The 18777-nt window shown below is 56.0% G+C and overlaps 2 protein-coding genes across 15 annotated transcripts; one reads left to right on the top strand and one right to left on the bottom strand.

Annotated features, from left to right (window-relative positions):
* Positions 1-155: 155 nt before the first annotated feature.
* GAPDHS (glyceraldehyde-3-phosphate dehydrogenase, spermatogenic) lies at positions 156-9890 on the bottom strand. The gene is made up of 11 exons (XM_032323700.1): positions 9734-9890; positions 7132-7330; positions 6327-6423; positions 6047-6153; positions 3232-3322; positions 3018-3136; positions 2599-2680; positions 1920-2071; positions 1597-1759; positions 464-561; positions 156-380 (listed from the first exon to the last, which is right to left on the bottom strand). The coding sequence occupies exons 1-11, from the start codon at positions 9798-9800 to the stop codon at positions 308-310; spliced, it is 1248 nt and encodes a 415-aa protein (XP_032179591.1). The 5' UTR covers positions 9801-9890; the 3' UTR covers positions 156-307.
* Positions 9891-13850: 3960 nt separating this feature from the next.
* SBSN (suprabasin) lies at positions 13851-18480 on the top strand. 14 transcript variants are annotated; one of them, XM_032323633.1, is made up of 5 exons: positions 13851-14809; positions 14864-15757; positions 17253-17318; positions 17422-17466; positions 18287-18480. In XM_032323633.1, the coding sequence occupies exons 1-5, from the start codon at positions 13895-13897 to the stop codon at positions 18308-18310; spliced, it is 1944 nt and encodes a 647-aa protein (XP_032179524.1). In that variant the 5' UTR covers positions 13851-13894; the 3' UTR covers positions 18311-18480. The 14 variants fall into 14 exon arrangements, with proteins under 14 accessions (XP_032179524.1, XP_032179525.1, XP_032179526.1 ...); XM_032323634.1 differs by having other exon boundaries at positions 13851-14713; positions 14768-15757; XM_032323635.1 differs by having other exon boundaries at positions 13851-14701; positions 14810-15757.
* The last annotated feature ends 297 nt before the right edge of the window (positions 18481-18777 follow it).

Below are 18777 nucleotides of genomic sequence, written 5' to 3' on the forward strand. Positions count from 1 at the left end.
GGCGCGGCGCACTGACGTCACGGCCCGCGGCCGGCCCCCGGAGCCTGAGGAGCCCCAGTGCGCCCGCGCGGAGCTAGGCTCGGAGGTGGGGAGCGGTGGCTAGCGGGCGCAGGTAGAGCGCGGTTAAGTGCCGGGCGTGCCGTGACCCCGTAGTGACCGGCGCAGAGACAGGGGTGCGGCTGTGACACTCTGTGTTTTTATTTCTACAGCGGGGCGCCCTCCTTTCCCCGGGGAGGCGAGAGCGGGAACGGGAGGTAAGGGTTCCAGGACCCGGAACCCGGGGAAGCGGAGGAGGGGCCATCCTGCTTCACTTGTTGCGGCTGAACATATAGCGGAGGAGATCCACCACCCGGTGGCTGTACCCGTATTCGTTGTCGTACCTGGGGAGGGAGGCGGCGGGTTGGTCATCCCTCCCGACCGCTCCTGGTCCGCCCCCCACGCCCGGGGATTCCTTTCCCCTCACCAGGAAATTAGCTTCACGAAGTTGTCGTTGAGCGCGATGCCAGCCTTAGCGTCGAAGATGGACGAGTGGGTGTTGCCCACAAAGTCCGTGGAGACGACCTGGGCGTCCGAATTTCAAAGATAAGTGTGGGTCGTGGAGCAAGGCCTTTAGGAGCCCAGGCTCTGACTCTTAGGTACCTGGGCCATCCCTTCACCTACAAAATCTGGTGGAGCCCTGTTGTGCCCAGGTTCTGGGGACGGCGAGAGGAAGGCACGCAGGGGCTTTGTCTGCAGCCAGAGGACGAAGACCACAGACCCCTTGATGCTGCACCAGTACACATCACTTCTGGCAGTGATGCAGGCCTTCACCATTATGGGGGGCCAGCATAGAGGCCCTCTCTGAGGGCACACGGGGAGGCTGGATCTGGATGTCTAGGAGGATCTAGTCACCTCGGGCCCTCCGCAGTGGCTGAGGTGGAAGGAGCTACAGCACAGAGGCCCTGAGGGTTTGGCCCTAGTGATGTAGTGTAAGGCCCCAGAGGAAAGTTGTCAGCAGTGGGAGGATGTGATCTGCTTTCCTTAAAAACCTTAAAACCAGAGATCCTGGTGGCTGTGTGAGAGGGGAGCTGTAGGAGGTCCAGGGATGGCGCGGCTGCCAGCAAATGCACGGTGACATCCTTTCTTCACAGGGAAGGCCCCTGGCCATGGCCTGCCCTGAACAAGTGTTGAAAAAGAGGAGCCACTGTCTTGTTCACTAAGCTCACATTGAGCACCTGCTGGGGTGGCCGGCCCTGGGATGATGGCTAGAGCCATGGAGTCCCAAAGTCCCTGCTTTCTTGTGCACATGCTAGCAGGGCCAACAGTGACTATAAAATGAAATTTCAGGTAAGGGAAAGGGTCAGAAAGAGACTATCTTACTGAGGACAGGGATTGAAGTAGAGATTTGGAAGAGCTGAGGGCAGACTATGTGGCCACCTGGAAGAAAAGCTACCCAGTCCAAAGCAACAGCAAGTGCAAAGACCCTGAGGCAGCAAGAGCAGACCTTCCCAGCCCTACAGTCCCTGTCTTGATACATTGTAACAGCTCTTTGGCAAGTGGAAAATCACATTTTCTCCCCAGAGGGCTCCACCCAGGGTCCCTCTCCTCAGCCCCTACCTCATCCTCAGTGTAGGCGAGGATGCCCACCATAGGCCCCTTGGCTGCTGCTTTTATGGCGTCTTTGATGGCCTCATACGAGGTAGGCTGGGCCAGGCGGCAAGTCAGGTCCACAACAGATACATCTGGGGTTGGCACCCGGAACGCCATTCCTGTCAGCTTCCTGGAGAATCCCACATTAGAGATGGGAGTCAACCCAGGACCTTTCCATCCATCCCACATCGTCTCTACTTTCCCCTCAACAGACACTTCAGGGATTGGGAGCCAGTCCAGTCCTCCTGGGGTGTATCCCCAACCCTGGTTGCAGCTTTCTGCCCTCATACCCTTTGAGGTCTGGGATGACTTTTCCAACAGCCTTGGCAGCCCCTGTGGAGGCTGGGATGATGTTCTGATGGGCACCCCGTCCATCTCGCCAGGATTTCTTTGATGGCCCGTCCACTGTCTTCTGGGTGGCAGTGTAGGAATGAACTGTGGTCTTGGGGAAGAAGAAAGCCAAGGTGAGCCCTTCCTCCTAAGCTCCCCTGCCTCTTTTTCTCAGACCTGAGGTGGTGACCCAGGTGTGGAGGCTGGTGGGACCATCCCCACAGACCACAAGAGGACCATGTGCAGGCCAGGGTCCAGACTTGTCTGCAAGTTACCTGGTGTTTTTTGTTTTTGTTTTTTAAGATTTTATTTATTTATTTGTCCGAGAGAGAGAGAGAGAGAGAGAGAGAGAGTGAGCACTGGCAGACGGAGGCAGAGGGAGAAGCAGGCTCCCTGCCGAGCAAGGAGCCGGATGTGGGACTCGATCCCAGGACCCTGGGATCATGACCCGCGCTGAAGGCAGCTGCTTAACCAACTGAGCCACCCAGGCGTCCCAAGTTGCCCCATGTTTTAAGAGACTTCACCACTTCCAACCAAAACTATCTCTCCCTGTTCACCCCACACACTAAGCAATACTGGGAAGAAGAGGTAAGAGTTTTTCTGCCACCCCTCCTGCCTCAGGCCCTCTCCCCAACTCACCATCAGCCCTTCCACGATCCCGAATTGCTCATGGATGACCTTGGCAAGGGGGGCCAGGCAGTTGGTGGTGCAGGAGGCATTGCTGAAAGGGTGCGGGTGTGAGGGGGCACCGTGAGGGGAGTCGCAGAGCCAGCCCTGCACCTTCCCCTCCCTCCTGGCTGATGCACAGGGGCCTGGTTTTGTGGAAGTCAGGATAGAGATGAGAGGGGTCAATGGGGGTGCCCCAGAGGTATGGTTTGGGAAGCTCCCCAAGCATGTTCTCCAGGAGTCCTGCTGTTCTAACAGCCAGGCATTAAGGCTTTGGGAAGGGAGGTGTGAAGACAGCCCCAGGGGTCTACTGCGGGTGGGGGTGAGGAGGGTGAGGCTGGCATGTCCTCTGGGTGCCGACCACACTCTTGAGAATGTTGGCTGCCTGTTACCTGACAACTTTCATGGAGCCAGGATCATAGTCCTTCTCATTTACCCCCATGACAAATATGGGCGCATTGGGTGAGGGTGCAGAGATGACCACACGTGTGGCACCTGCCTCGATGTGGTCCTAGAGGAGCAGCACAGGTGTCAGGGGGGGCCCTTTGAGCACCACCTCCACGCCCCCTCCCACTGCCCAGCCCTAGGCACCTCTCCCCCACTTACTGAAGCTTCCTCTAAGGACAGGTACACGCCTGTGGACTCCACCACAAAGGGGTTCCCGACGGACTTCCAGGGAATGTCTCGGGGCTGCATGCTGTGGAGGGGTGGCGGCGCCCAAGTCAGTCTCTTTCTGCATGCCCTGGCCTTTGCAGTTGTGGCCTTCACTGTGCCAGAGGCCTTCGCTGTGCCAGACGCCTTCCTGCCTGGCCTGCAACCATCTCTTCCCCCCAAGCCCAACATCCTCACTGTCCTGATGCGGTCCACCCTGCTGGGCTCCCCTTCCATCACTGACTCCACCTTGCAGGCCAGTTTTCTTGACCCCTCAGGGGGAACCATGCGACTGCTCCCAGCTAGCTCAGGCCCATTCCTCCCGTGCTGCCCAGAATGCACCCCAGGAAGGTGAGGCCGGCTGGCTGCTTCTGATACCCGGCCCTGGCAACCTCCCCACGGCCCCTCCTTACCACATGGCTCCTGCTGCCAGAGGCTGGACAGTCTCTGAAGACACACTGCATCCCAGAGAGCAGCTCCGGGGTTGGCGGGGAGGACTGAAGCCTGAGGCAGCCCCGGGGCCAGCAGTGGCTAGTGGTTTACATTAGAAAGGGAAAGGAGGGCCACCTGGGTGGTCAATTCTTGGTTGGGATCTCAGATCTCGGGATCATGGATGGAACCCTGTGTCGGGCTCCCTCTCAGCCTAGAGTCTACTTGGATTTCTTTCTCCCTACCTCCTGCTCTCTTTCTCTCTCTCAAATCTTAAAAAAAAGAAAAGATTTTGTTTCCTGTTTGAGAAGATCACATTTCTACTTGATATCAAATGTTTATATTTGAAACATTAAACATCTACTAGATGTTGCCATTTTCTACTTGGCTTTAGCCAACAAGCGATGAATAAAGAAACCGTATACTGGTTTCTCCCCCTCACAGGGCTTATCCCAATGGTGGTGTTTTCTTCTGTGATGATTTGTTAACATCTGTCTTGTCCTCTAGACCACTCTACACCACTGAGCCTGGCAGGGTTCAATCAATGTGGGTTTTGTTAACCATTCTACACGTTCATTGATTACCTGCCATGTGCTCATGTTTTAAGTGCTCTTACCTGTATTGACCCCGTGAACCCTGGTGACCTGGGGAGTAAGTACCAATCCTGGCATTTCTCAGAGCCAGCCAGCCCCAGGGCAGGGAGAAGGGGAGAAGCTGGTGCCCCAGAAGACCCCGGCCCCTTGTCTAGATTGTCCTGGGCCCTGCCCTTCTGCCCAGAGGGCTGGCTGGTTTGAAGATTGCGTTCATTCATTCTTAAGGAAGTACAGAGTCTACCCAGAGTCATGGCCTGTGTCTGTGATGGAGACGTGAAGCAAGCGGGGGCCCTCCAATGATGAAGCTGTGGCTTTGCAGGGAGATGCCCTTCCTGGTGTCCCCACATACCTTTTACCTCCGACTGTGCTCCCTGCTCCCACTCTGGGGGCTGTGATCATCATGCCCATCAGATGCCCTATTAAACAGGCTAGGGCAAGTTCAATCTCTTGCCCAAAGTCACCCAAGTAGGAAGGGGTGAGGTGGGAGTAAAGTATGCAAGCAACCTGGCTTGTGCCAAGTGCCCAGAGAACATGGCCTAGGGGTGGAGTGGGGCAGATGGGAAACGCTGCTGGAGTCACCAGAGAGGGCAGCACCTGGTGCTGTTGAGGGGACAGCTGTGTGGGGACCAGGAAGACAGGGAGAGTGCCCTGCGTGGCAGCAGTGCCGGGCCGAGTAAGGAAAGGACACCGGATGGCTGGACAGCGACTCCTCTGCTGGAACTGTGTTTGGTGTTAAGATTTCAAAGTTGGGTCAGGCAGCTTCTCATCGGCACCAAGTCTCCAGTCCCCGCCTCCACCCACCCTCCTACTCCCACACCCAGAGGCCGAGCACCTCAGCACAAGCTCTCCTACCCACAGGTACAAGCCCGAGGCTGGGAGAGGCTGCACCCCAGGGCCGGTGCACGAAGCCAGAGCAAAGGGAAAATCTCATGCCGTGGAGGGGCCCACGGAGGCTGCTAATTCACAGTAGACAGACAGGGTATGGGGGCACCTGGGTGGCTCAGTGGGTTAAAGGCTCTGCCTTTGGCTCAGGTCATGGTGTCAGGGTTCTGGCATGGAGCCCCGCATCGTGCTCTCTGCTCAGCGGGGAACCTGCTTCCTCCTCTCTCTCTGCCTGCGTCTCTGACTACTTGTAATCTCTATCAAATAAACAAATAAAATCTTAAAAAAAAAAAAGACAGCGTATGGTTCTGTGGACGGCTGGAGCAGTTGGGATGATGAGAAAAGGCAGTGGGGCAGTGCATAGTGTTGGGGCCCTCCCGTAGGAGCTGGAATTTTATTCGTGGGGGGATGGGAAGCCATTGGAGGGTTTGAGTGCGGGAATTACCGGGTCCTTTGACGTTCATAAAAGACCTCTGTGGCTGCTGAGCAGGAACCGAGTGGAAAGGGTTGGCTAGATGGCCGTGCCATTTCCTGGGGAGGGAGGTGACTAGGTTTGGGGGTTGAAGGAGAATCAGAAGTTGAGTGTTATACTTACTGAGCTGACACGCCTGTGAGGAAACATGTAGATGTGTGTTAAATAAAAAGTATTTTGAGTAGAGTGGGACACCTTTCTAGATTAGTGCTTTTTAACCATCTTAGGGGTCAGGGACTTCTCTGAGACCCCTCTCTGACCCAGGACCCAGAGGCATGCACACACACATTTTGGGGGGTTTTGGAGCCCAACTGAGAGGTTGGAATCCTGTTCCAGGCCCCCCACAACCCCGGTATTAATATGCTGCAGGTAGGCGCCAGCCAGCTGTGCTTACCACTGGAAGACGCTGATCTCCTGCTTGTCTACCACCAGCTTTCCATTCCTGTACTCCACACTCCCCTTGTACTGGCCATGGGTGGAGTCATATTTAAACATGTACACCTGCGGGGGACAGGATGGTTCCCAGTCTTGGGTGGCAAGGGTAGAGGTGCGAGCATCCCAAGGGAGTCCCTACCTTGGTGAAGGTTCCACATGGCATCTGGGAGCCTTCCAGGAAGCTCTCCTCCCCACCCGTGTCCCACCTTTCCCGGGTCTCCGCCTTGCCCGCTGCTCACCATATATTCCGGGTCAATGAACGGATCATTCACCGCCACCACCCTCACATCCTTCTCCATGCAGGTGCGGAGCACCAGGCGACCGATGCGTCCGAATCTGTTCAGGGACAAGGCTGGTGGGGTTGTGCTCAGAATCCTAACCACCAGCAGGCAGAGGAGGGGATGGGAGAGAAAGGGATGATAGAGGTGGTGCGCTCTAGGGGGCTGGGTGGGACGCCTCAGTCTGGGGAAAGACGGCAAAGTGTGGGCACTGTCCTCTCTTGCCCAGATGTCCTCTCCAGGCTCTTAACTGCTTTTCCTGCTTCCTCTAGCCATCCATCGCTCCCTCGCATTCCTGACCTTGTAGCTGGATGGATCCTCTAGAACTTCAGGTCAGGGTGTATCACTTGGCCTGAACACCTCTATGGCTCTCAATCAGTAAAACCAGATCCGGACTGCTTACCGTGGCTGCCAGGCCCCTGCCACCTTCCCACCTCCCTTCCCCTTCCTCCCTTGCTTGCTCCACACACCGACTTCTTAGCGCACTGAGCCCTGATCTGGCTGTCGCTGCACTCCCCAGTCTCAATGTAACCGACTTCCACACTGTTCACAACATGCGTCACTGAACTGTCGTGTTCCTTCTTTCATTGCTGTCTTTCCTCTGGAATGTGAACTCTCTGAGGGTGGAGCCCTTTTCCCTGTGTTTCCTAAGGGTGGGCAGAAGGAAGGCACTGACGGTGAGAAATGGGGAAATGTCCCAGGCAGCAACCAGAGGAAAGACTGGGCCCTAAGACTTCAGGCATGGCTCGGGCCGGGGCCAACTTACCCATTGATGCCCACTGTCAGCTTCTGAACCACAGAAGGCTTCTTAGGTTGAGGAGGTGGGGGTTCCTCCTTGACTGGCTCAGGCTCTGGCTCAGGCTGGGGCTCTGGCTCAGCCTCAGGTTGGGGCTCTGGCTCGGCCTCAGGCTGGGGCTCTGGCTCGGCTTCAACCTTGGGCTCTGGCGGGGGTGGTGCTCTGGTCACTGTTGGGGGTTGGATGGGGGGAATGAGCTGCGCCATCACGGTGGGAGAGAACGAACCATTTTGACCAACCAGAACCCATTGCTGGCTCCTGGCCCCTGGCAGCTAACCATCTAGCTGTTTCCCCAAATACCTGATCCAAACAATGAGCAGGGGCTAGGCTTGCTTTAAAATACCAATGCCAGGGCCCCTTCCCCGGAGAGTCTAACTCAGTGCACATGTCTTTTTAACAATTACTTGGGGTGATATTGTCTGTGCCTCAGTTTCCTCCTCTGTAAAAGGAAGATGATGGTACTTCTGAGAGTCACTCTGATGACGAAGGGAGGTGATGTAATGCTTATGAGAGTGTCTAGGAAAGAGTCCACTTACATGAGTATTTCAAAGATTGTTTCCCAAACTCATCTGATAATTGCTCCAATTCAGCAGAGCACAAGCTGTTATGATAAGAACCCCAGGGTAGGCCTCTTCCCAGGGAAATCTGACTCAGAGGTCCAGGAATCCTGGCTCTAAAAGCACTCCAGATGATTCTTATCCTCAGAGTAGGAAATAGAGGTGAAACGGCTGGAAACACACGCAGCGTCCACCTCTGCAAATGCACACCCCCCCATTCCTATACTGCATTTGAAAATCCCCGTGCTCGGATGTGTGTGAGCCTGGCTGCCGAGAAGGAGGAGAGGTGGGCAGATGTGGAGGCAGCAGTCGGGTCGGCAGAGGTTTCCAGCTGGGAATCAGGCCTGACTCTCATGCCCTGCCCAGCCGCCTGCCAGCTGTGTAGTCTTGAGCAAGTTAATGACCTCTCTTGCCTGTTTGCTGGGGCCACATCTGACCTTCTGCCTGGGGGCTACTGTGAGGACTCAGATCTCACCACCCGGTAGGTGCTGGCGTCAACAGAGGGAGGAAATTGCTACTAAGAGTATTTGTGAGGAAAGGAAGTGAGAAGAGGTTGGAGTGGGACTGGAGGAGGAAGGTGGCCCTTGTTCTTGGCACCAGAGTCAAAGGCACTGGGAGAAGGTGGGCTGGAAACCACGGGCCAGCTGGCCTGTGGGGCCCCCTGACCTCTAGGGGCTGCTGCAGACCATGTGGTCTGAGCCTGCGCTGTGGTTTCCTATGGCAATACCAGTTCCTAAAGGTATTATGAGTGTTTATTTGCAGCAATGACCCTGTGGTTTTGGTGCCCCTAGGGTGTTTGCATTCCTAGGGGTTCTGCTTCCACAATCACTAAAGGGGAAGATCTGTCCATGGGATTGAGTGGGAATCCGAGCCCACTCCTCTCGACCTTTCAAAAGAAAATTCGGGTGCTTCTCCTCTCCCATCTTCCCCCAGGCTTCCTCTCCTCCTCTCCTCTCCAGGGGTGGGGTGCCTGGGTGGGAGGAAAGCTGCTGCACTAGGAAGGAAGAGCCTGAAGGAGCTTCAGTGATGAAGCGTCACCTGGTAGGTGAAACAAGGACACGGGCGCGCGCTCTCCTAATTAGGATGACGCTCGCACTTCCTGGGCGCTGCCACGGGCTAGGCAATGTGCTGAGCCCTTGCGCGCACCAGCTCACTGAGCGCTGTAAGGCGTGCGCTATAAACTACCTTATGGAGGGGAAACCGAGGCCCGAGGTCACAGAGCGAGTGCTGAGCAAGGGAGGAGGTCCGAAGCCGGCAGCAGAGAACCTGTCCCGGCGGGCGCTGCTTCTTGGGGGGTCCCTCCCACCGCCCTGACCCTGACGTCCGTCCCGCCCACCCCGGCCCGGCCAGCCAGTGCGGAGGCAGCGAGGGAATGCGTGTTGCCCTGCGGATCCACGGGGTTCATCTGGCTGGAGTGTGTGTGCAACTCTGGCTGGATGGGTAGGGCTGCCCAGTGGGGGCGAGCAGGGGACTCTGAGTGTCAACTTTGCTATTCCGGTGCTGAGAGCCCTAGGGAGGCGACTTGCGCCCTCTTACCTCTGTGGTCCCTCCGTGAGTGGCGACAGTAAACACACTGGCCTCCCCGGGGGGTTGTGAGGCTTCAGTGCGCGCACGCGTGCAAAGTGCTTGGCGCGGCCCCGGCAGGTTGCTAGCGTCCACGAGGACAAAGCCCACCAAACCCCAAGCGGCCCTTTGGCGCTGGGCGACCGGAGCGTTCATCCCCAGAAACGCGCACAGGGAGGCGCGGCTCCGGCCCGGATTCCACCCTTCCACCGCTTGCTAGCGGCGCCAAGACAGGTGGGGACCCTCTTCCTGGCCCGCCACCATCGCTATAGAAACCACTCCACCGGCAGGGCAGGGGTAGGGAGGGTGGGGCAGGAGAGCTGGAGGGAAGGGACGCCGCAGCCGGCCTCCTGCCCGCTCCCTCCTGCACACAGCGAGGCGGACACGAGCGCCGCAGGGGCTCCCGACTGCCCTGTCTCCCTTCCCTGAGGCCGCCCCGTTGCCTCCCTCACCCCGGCATGGCTGTCGCAGCAGCTGGACAACGGTGACATTGGTGAGGACGATGTCGCGTTTCGACATGGTCTAAGGTTTCATGACCTAGGCGCCTGGGGACCGCCGCGATGTTACTGCGGTGCGGGGGCGCCCGGGCTAGTGGGGCAGAAGCTTCTCGCTGTGACGTCACGGTGCCCAATGACTTCACAGAGGCGGAGGCAAAGCACGTGATGAGCGCATGTCGAGCCCCACGGTCCCCAGGCCACCCCCGGCCTCCAGCATAGAATCCAGCTTTTTACACAGGGCTTCAAAGCCCTTTTCTCTCCCCCTTACCTTCCTTCTCCCTGGCTCATTGTTGCTCTTTTACCCTCCTCTTGATACTTATCTACCCTAGCTGTTTTCTCTTGCCTGGAAAGCCCTGCCCAGTCCTTGCTCCGGGCTCCTGGTTTCCCTCAGGTGCAGCCCTTTAAGAGGGGCCCTTCTAAGTCCCCATGTAAAGTTCTCTCCTCCCTCAGTCACCATAGCCCTCACCCTCTCAACCCGCTCATCTTCCAGAAGCCTCCTCTGACTTTGCTTGATGGGAGAGATGCTCCAGTGTGCAAAGCTTCTCCTCTCTATATTTTTTGTTTTCCTCATAGCATATGTCTCTCTCTCAAAATCGTCCTGTTTATACGTTTTCTTGCCAGTTTTCTGCCCAATGGACTGTACACTCTCGGAGGGCAGACTGCTGGTCTACCTTCGCTTTTGTATCCCATTGGTTAGAAGGGTTGGCACCTGTGGGTGCCAGAATGCATATGTAAATATCACTGCCTCCCATTCCTTCTGACTCCCAATCTTTAAGTGACCTCCAAGCCAGATCCCCTCACTGCACCCCGTTCTTTTCCTCGGGGCTTTTCACGTAGCTTTGTCATGATCTAGTTACTGATTTACTTGTTCACTGTGTCCTGTTGTTCACCATGGGGCCTTCTGCCACCACCTAGAACTCTGCCTGGCACAAAGCAGCTTCTGGGAAAGAACAGGACAGGTGGCTCTTTCCTCTAACGCCCTGGGGGTGGGCACTCATTTGCACACCTGTGATTCACAGATAGGCGCCTTCACCTGCAGGGCTGGCTGACACAGCTGTGACCAAGATTTAGGGGGTGTGGGGGTTTGGGCCAGGAAGGAGTCATCATCCCAGATAGAGGTGTGGAAGCAAGAAGGGGCAGAATGACATAACCTCTTCCTTCCCTGAGTCTTCACAGGAACTCAGTTCACCAAGCACCTGCAGTGGGACAGGGTAAGGGCAAGGCTCTCCTCCTTGGATGGTCCAGGGAGGTGGAACTGAAAATAAATCCAGTGTACAGATGGGGAATTTCAATGACCCAAGGCCAAAATGCAGGTATTAATTAAACAAAGGGGACAAATTTAACACACGTGATGGAGGTTGGGTGGAGGCAGGGTGTGGAAGTTCACACAAATAAAAACAGGACTGAAAAGGGGTCAATTTTGTACAACTTTACAATAATAGATATGAGAAGCTAGATGCAATTAAAATTTCTCTTATAAAATATAAAGGCTCAACCCTGCTTCAAACAGAAATGGCAAATCTCAGCAGGCAAATAACAAGAGAAGAATTGGAGCTATGATCTCTTCTCCCCAAGGCTGATTCAGATCCAGATCCAGATGACTTTATCGGCAGGATTTGCCAAAAAGCATTGGGAACAAATGTCTGCTAGCCAGTGGGAACTGGTGCGGATCCCAACCAGAGTAGGGAAGTCAGGTGGCAGCTCTGCAAGGTGAGGCTCTGGGCATGGCGCACGCTCTGAGGCCCCCAGGCCCCAGGGCCACACAGACCCGCCCGCACTCTTCCCTGGAGCGCTCTGCAGTGCTCTGCGGGAGGGCTGTGACGATGGGCCATGGAAATCTCCTCCACTTGCTCTGGCAAAGCAGCAGGCTCACATTCCCCAAACCAGCCGAGGGCAGCAAACAAGGGACAACTCCAGGCCAATCTCTTACGGGGACAGATGCCAAAGTTCTGAATCAATTAGTGGCAAATGGGAATGGGACCAGGAGGGATTGGGGCTGATGGAAGATGGTGGGATGGGCAGAGAGAGGGGTGGAAAGAGAAGATGGGAATACATTTCAAAAGGAGAAACCCCACCTCTCCATCTCAGGGTGGACTGGGATTCTGCGGCTCACCGCCCACCCTTCCCCACCCTGCAATCTCCTGGCATGGGAAACTCCCTCATTTAGGCACTGGACAAGGGCAGAAGAGCCACGCCTGAGGTTGCCCAGGGATCTGGCTTTGTCCCTGGAGCGTGAAACTGGGAAACAGATTTAATGAGCTCAAGCTTGGAGAGACGGCCTGATTAGTCACCCTCTATAGGCAGTGCCTAGAAATGGCAGAAGCTCCTGGGTCTCTGGGCCTGGGTGTCCAGGACCCAGGGTGGAAGCATGGGTCCTCCGAAGGGAGTGGGCCTGGTCACCCTTATTTGAGCAAAGCCTGAAACCACGTGCGGATTCTCACCACACCCAGGCGCCCACACACATAACTCTGCCACCCCACCAGCTCACACCCTACACATTCCTTCCCACCAGCCTGCCTGCCCGCAATCCCACCTCCACCCCCTCTCTATCTCTCCCCTTGGCACCAAAACCCAAATATCTTTCACCCCTGCACCCAACTTACCCACCCACTGGCTCTTGCCCTTCTGGTCTTGGCCAGCCTCTAAGCTAGCCCCAGATTGCTATGCTGCCACAGATCTCCCAGCTATCACCTGCCCTTCCTTCTGATGACCCTCTTCATGCCCAGGCTAGACTCCCAGCTGTTCCCCTCCAACCCGTGCCACCATGTCAATGCTTGGAGCTTTAGGTTGGGACTGAGGAGGTCCCAGCGGGAGGAGGGAAGGATGAGCCCCTGGCCTCCAGCCCAGGTTCTGGCTGACAGTCTCCTGCTGCAGCAGGTCTTAGACTCCTCCCCGTGGCTGCCTCAACCGGCTTTTCAGGAGACACTGCGTCCTGTCCCAGCTCATGGCAATTGGTCCTCTGCCCTCGCCCAAGGGCTGGGAAGCGGGAGGCCAAGGTTCTGTTATGAGAATGTGTCCCAGCTCCAAAATCTATAAGCCTCCCCAAGGGGCCCCAGGCTTCTCTGGGGGCCCAGGCACCCTTCTCTCCAGCACCTCTGAGACTCAGGCTGAGGCTTGACTGGTCTTCCCTGGGCTTCCCTTAGCAATCATACTATGTGCACTTACATCGCATACCTTTTGGGAGTGCTTTTTTAAATCCATCCATTTGTTCAATATATAAATATTTACTGAACCCCAGGCTATGTTCTAAAAATTGGGGATATAGCAGTGACCAACACAAAAGTCCTGTCCTCTGGAAGTTTACAATCCAATAGGTGAGGCATATGGTATAAAAGATAATTTCGGATTGTGGTAAGTGCTTGTAAAAACAAAAGGATGATATCACCCAGTATAACTGAGGGATGGCCAGGGAAGGGTTTTTCTGAGGTGACATTTGAACCAAGAACAGAATAAGAAAGAACCCACAATGTAAAGATGTGAGTTCTATCTTCCATGTACATAGCATGTGCAAAGACCATGAGGCAGGAATGAGCCTGGTGTGTCTGAGAACCAAGGAGAAGAAGACCTGTGGGGCTGGGATGTGGTAAGCATAGGGGGGAGTCAAGGAGGACAGAAAGAGGAAGGTCTGATGATGCCCTCAACTCCCCAGGAGTGCCCTCCCTCCCCTGACTGAGCACCCCCATCTTCCAAGACTCTTGCTGATGGGGAAACTGGATCCTTCGATCCCCTGAGAGGAGTGAAGAAGCAGGCCTGGGTCCTGGAGATGGGGGTTATTGAAGGTGGGGTTGGGAGAGAGGAGGCCTGGATAGTGGGTGAGGAATGAAAAGAGGAGGTGATTGAAGAGCAGACATCTGGGCTTTGGGGTGGAGGGCCTGAGCTGGGCAAGGAGCAAAGATGCCACGTGAGTGTTCTCCATTCATGACTCACCTTCACTTCCTCCTCCTCTTCGTTGCTCAACTCAAAGCTCCCTGGGAAATACCTCCCTGACTGGGGACCAAGTCAGTGCCTCACAGGGGTAATTGAGTCATGAGGGGTGGAGATAGGAGGGAGGTAGAGTATAAATAGCAGCTTTGCTTCCCTTGCACCTCTCTGCATCCTCCCCACCCTGCCAACAACATGCACCTTGCCAGTTTGGTCAGCTCCTGCTCCCTCCTACTGCTATTGGGGGCCCTTCCTGGATGGGCAGCCAATGATGACCCCATTGAGAAGGTCATTGAAGGAATCAACCGAGGGCTGAGCAATGCAGAGAGAGAGGTGGGCAAGGCCCTGGAAGGCATCAATAATGGAATCACTCACGCTGGAAGGGAAGTGGAGAAAGTTTTTAATGGACTTAGCCACATGGGGAGCCAGGCCGGCAAGGAACTGGACAAAGGCGTCCAGGGGCTCAACAACGGCTTGGACAAGGTAGCCCATGGGATCAACAATGGCGTCGGACAAGCAGGAAAGGAGGCAGAGAAGTTTGCCCATGGGGTCAACCACGCTGCTGGACAGGTTGGGAAGGAGGCAGACAAAGTGATCCAGGGGGTCCATCATGGGGTGAACCAGGCGGGAAGTGAAGCAGGGAGGTTTGGCCAAGGGGTCCACAATGCTGCTGGGCAGGCTGGGAATGGGGCAGAGAAGTTTGGTCAGGGGGTACATCATGGGGTTAACCAGGCTGGGAACGAGGCAGAGAAGTTTGGCCATGGGATCCATCATGGGGTGAACCAGGCTGGGAATGAGGCAGAGAAGTTTGGCCATGGGATCCACCATGGGGTTAACCAGGCTGGGAACGAGGCAGAGAAGTTTGGCCATGGGATCCATCATGGGGTGAACCAGGCTGGGAAGGAAGCAGAGAAGTTTGGTCAGGGGGTCCATCATGGGGTGAACCAGGCTGGGAAGGAAGCAGAGAAGTTTGGCCATGGGATCCATCATGGAGTGAACCAGGCTGGGAAGGAGGCAGAGAAGTTTGGTCAGGGTGTCCATCATGGGGTGAACCAGGCTGGGAACGAGGCAGAGAAGTTTGGTCAGGGTGTCCATCATGGGGTGAACCAGGCTGGGAACGAGGCAGAGAAGTTTGGCCATGGGATCCATCATGGGGTGAATCAGGCTGGGAATGAGGCAGAGAAGTTTGGTCAGGGGGTCCATCATGGGGTGAGCCAGGCTGGGAAGGAGGCAGAGAAGTTTGGCCATGGGATCCATCATGGGGTGAACCAGGCTGGGAAGGAGGCAGAGAAGTTTGGTCAGGGGGTCCATCATGGGGTGAACCAGGCGGGAAATGAGGCAGGGAGGTTTGGCCAAGGGGTCCACCATGCTGCTGGGCAGGCTGGGAAGGAGGCAGAGAAATTTGGTCAGGGGATCCATCATGGGGTTAGCCAGGCTGGGAAGGAGGCAGAGAAGTTTGGTCAGGGGATCCACCATGCTGGTGGGCAGGTTGGGAAAGAGGGAGAAAAAATAATCCAAGGGGTCCATCATGGGGTTAACCAAGCTGGGAAAGAGGTGGAGAAATTTGGCCAGGGGATCCACCATGCTGCTGGGCAGACTGGGAAGGAGGGAGACAAAATAGTCCAAGGAGTCCACCATGCGGTTAACCAGGCTGGGAAGGAGGCAGAGAAGTTTGGCCATGATGTTAATTACGCTGCAGGGCAGGCTGGGGCAGAGGGAGACAAAATAGTCCAGGGGATCCATCCTGGGGTCAACCAGGCTGGGAAGGAGGTGGAGCACTTTGGCCAGGGAGTTCACCATGCCGTTGAACAGGCTGGAAAGGAGGCAGACAAGGTGGTCCAAGGGGTCCACGATGGGGTCAACCAGGCCGGGAAGGAGGCAGAGAAGTTTGGCCAAGGGGTCAACCACGCTGCTGGCCAGGCTGGAAAGGAAGCGGAGAAACTTGGCCAAGGTGTCCACCATGCTGCTGGCCAGGCCGGGAAGGAGGTGGAAAGGTTGCAGCAGAATGTTCATAATGGGGTCAACCAAGCCGGCAAGGAGGCCAACCAGCTGCTGAATGTAGGTGAACAGAGGTGGGGAAATGGGGAGAAGGGGCTGGGGGAGGGAGAGGTTAAGCCCCTGGGACATTTGGGTTGTCCATGTAGGCTTCATTTCGTGAAAGAAGCTTGGGGAGCTCTATGACCACATTCTCTTTTTTCCTCTCCATCTCCTCACAAAGGAGCTGGTGCTCAGCCGGTCAGATGGATCAAACCATCTCGTCCGCAAAGCCCTAGATCAGACAGCAAGAACCTTCACACTTCAGGGAGCTGCCCTCCTAGTTGAGGAGGTGTAAAGAGAGGAACGTGAAGCCTCTGAGAAGCCAAGAGAGGCTTCACGTTCCTCTCTTGGGGAACAGGAAACGATTACTGAGTCAAGATCTTGCGCAGTGCAAACAGAGTGAGTGTTAAGAAAATCCAGAGCATCAGAGTAAGCATGAGGAATGGCTCTGGGAGATAAGCCCTGTTTGGTTTAATTTTCATAACAAGCCTCTGAGGTAGTCAGGGTGAGGAGGCTGACTCCCTGATTCTCAGATAAGGAGACAGAAGCTCAGTGAGGTTTTAAGGGGATTTGCCAAGGTCAGGTGGCTAGTGCGCAGGTCTGGCGAATCATAAGTCAGGGTTCTTTCTCTTACCCTATACTGCCCCTTCGGGGGAGGTCTCCTGGAGGATTTCTGTAGAGAAAACATCTTTCTAAAGGGAACAAATACTGGAGGCCAGGGGGAAGCAAGGGTCACAGCGGACCGGGCTGGGGGCTTGGGGAATAGGAAAAGGCTGACCTCTGCCTGCCTCAGTCCCCACTCTCCAATCTCCATGAGGAGTCTTTGGGACACCATCTTGAAGACCAGCCCAGACCTGGAAGCTGATAGCCACATGGGCTGCAGGCAGGGACCCAGGGATGGGTGAGTGCGGAGGCAGGGACTCCACAGAAAGTGTACCCAGTAGAGGAGTGGACAGTCTTCACTGGGAAGGGGTCAGGAGGGGGAGGTTTGTTATGGGATTCAGAGCTGGCCACAGCAGGAGCAGAGGCATGGCTGAGTATCTGGGCGTAAAACGAGGACAGGGATCAACGGATGGATGTTAGGGACCAGGCCAGAGGGGGTACAGGAGGGGTAGAGCTGAGGTCGGGGCTGAGGTTAAACTATGGTCCTAGGATTTGCTTGGGTCCCCTGGGTTCCCTTTCCAGTTTCCAGTCAGGCCCTTTTCAGCGACTGAGGGCATTTCATTCACCGACATAAAAGGGAATTGGGGGAAGATTAGTCAGTAGGGGCAGACATCCTTCCTTCCAGGATTTTCCTTCCATCTCACAGAATTCCCACAGCGACATGGGCTTTGGGTTTCTTTCTGCATAATGAGGGGGTAGAGGGTTAGCCTCTGCCTCCACCCCGGCCCCAGCCACCCTAGAGGATGGCAGGTCACCTGGGAAGAGGAACTTTCGAGGGATTTAAGAGGGGAAAGAGACCCTCAAGGGCCGGGGGGGGGGGCGGTTATAATGACAGTCTGGGCTTTGTCCACAGGGCGCTCATCCAGGCGTTTCCACCGGCCAGCACGGAGGGGGCGCAACCACAACAGCAACATCTGGAGTAAGTCTCCGGAGCGCAGCCAGGACTCGGTGGGGGGAGGGGAGCCCTCCTAGGATTGCGGGGATGGATGCTGGTGACCAACCCTCTTGTTCTTGAATTCCAGGCCTCGGTCAACAAGCCCTTCATCAACTTTCCAGCTCTGTGGAAGGTGAGTGCCCAGGAGGTTTTAACTTTCTGCTTCCTGTCTCTGGAGATGGTCTCACACTCCCTTCCCGCTGCGTGTTCATGGACAACTTCGTTGGGGACAGACTCTCGGCCTTGCAGAAACCCTCCAACCTGTTTCCCAGCTCTGGCCTTCCCTGTTCTTTGTCCCTGACACCCTGCTTTCCTCTTCTGCCTGCTTTCCGTTCCTGCTGAGGCAAATGCAAGCTGGCGAACAGACCCCCAGGGGCCAGAGAGAGAGGTGCTGCTGAACCCATCCCTCTGTGTGCTCGTCATGTCTCATCACCCCCCCCCCCCCCCCCCGCCCCGAGTCTCTCCCTACCTCAACCCACTACGAGGCCCTCTGCTGCCTTACAGCAGTACGCTGGGGTAGGAACCTGAGGCTCTGGGCTTCTCCTGGCTCACAGGAGCCCGCAGTAGAAAGCCTCCTGGGAAACCCTGTTCCCTACTCTGGGCCCAAAGCAAAGTCCTAGTTTTGCATTTATCTCTTTGCATGTAGCATATGGCAGAGGATGAGGGTGTGGAACAGCCCCGTGGACTGTGCCCTGAACCCAAAGGCACAGCCTTGTTTATTCCTGGGCAGTGGGCATGCCAGGGGACCCTCGGAGGCAAAACAGACAAGGCTTCTTGGCTCCTCCACAGGCCCTTGACACTCTCCTAAGACAGTCCGCAGAACATAAGCAATTTCTAGGTCTGAGAAGCTCATGTCGATGTCCCCCTCATTTCTCTCGCGGACGTGAGGGCAGAGGTCTGGGTCCCCTCAGGGCTGTGTTTCCTGCATTCATTCCCTCTCTCCTCTCTTCCAGAGCGTCGCCAACATCATTCCCTAAACTGACGCACTGGCCTCACTCAGCAGACAGCCATTCCTGTTATCATACTAGCTGAAATGACCCGGAGGAGCTGGGGGCGGGGGTGGGGTGGGGTGGGTGGGCAGATTTCCTAAGTCCCGGAAGTGGGCTGTACTGGGATTTGTGAATAAATATGACATATTATACTCTCATCATGGTCCCCTGTGCTCCCCGAGGAGGGGTGGGTGGGGGGAGGCTACTCTTTCCTTGCTATTTTGCAGAAGGAGCTGGGAGCTGATGCACAGAGGTGCTGAGCTGGAGACTTCAGGCAGGTCAGATGTAAGAGGGCGTTCAGGGGGACAAGCCAGGCTTCGCTAGCAGTCAAAATCCATGCGTGCTCAGCACTGTGCAGAGAAGGCCACCTCAGGCCAGCAGTCGGGGCAAAGCACTAGTGAAGAGAATGGCCAGAACCTAGGTGGAGCCCAAGGGGGTAGCATCCTCGTTGGGGG

Source organism: Mustela erminea, chromosome 19 (assembly GCF_009829155.1).
Source record: "Mustela erminea isolate mMusErm1 chromosome 19, mMusErm1.Pri, whole genome shotgun sequence".
Classification (NCBI taxonomy): Eukaryota; Metazoa; Chordata; class Mammalia; order Carnivora; family Mustelidae; genus Mustela; species Mustela erminea.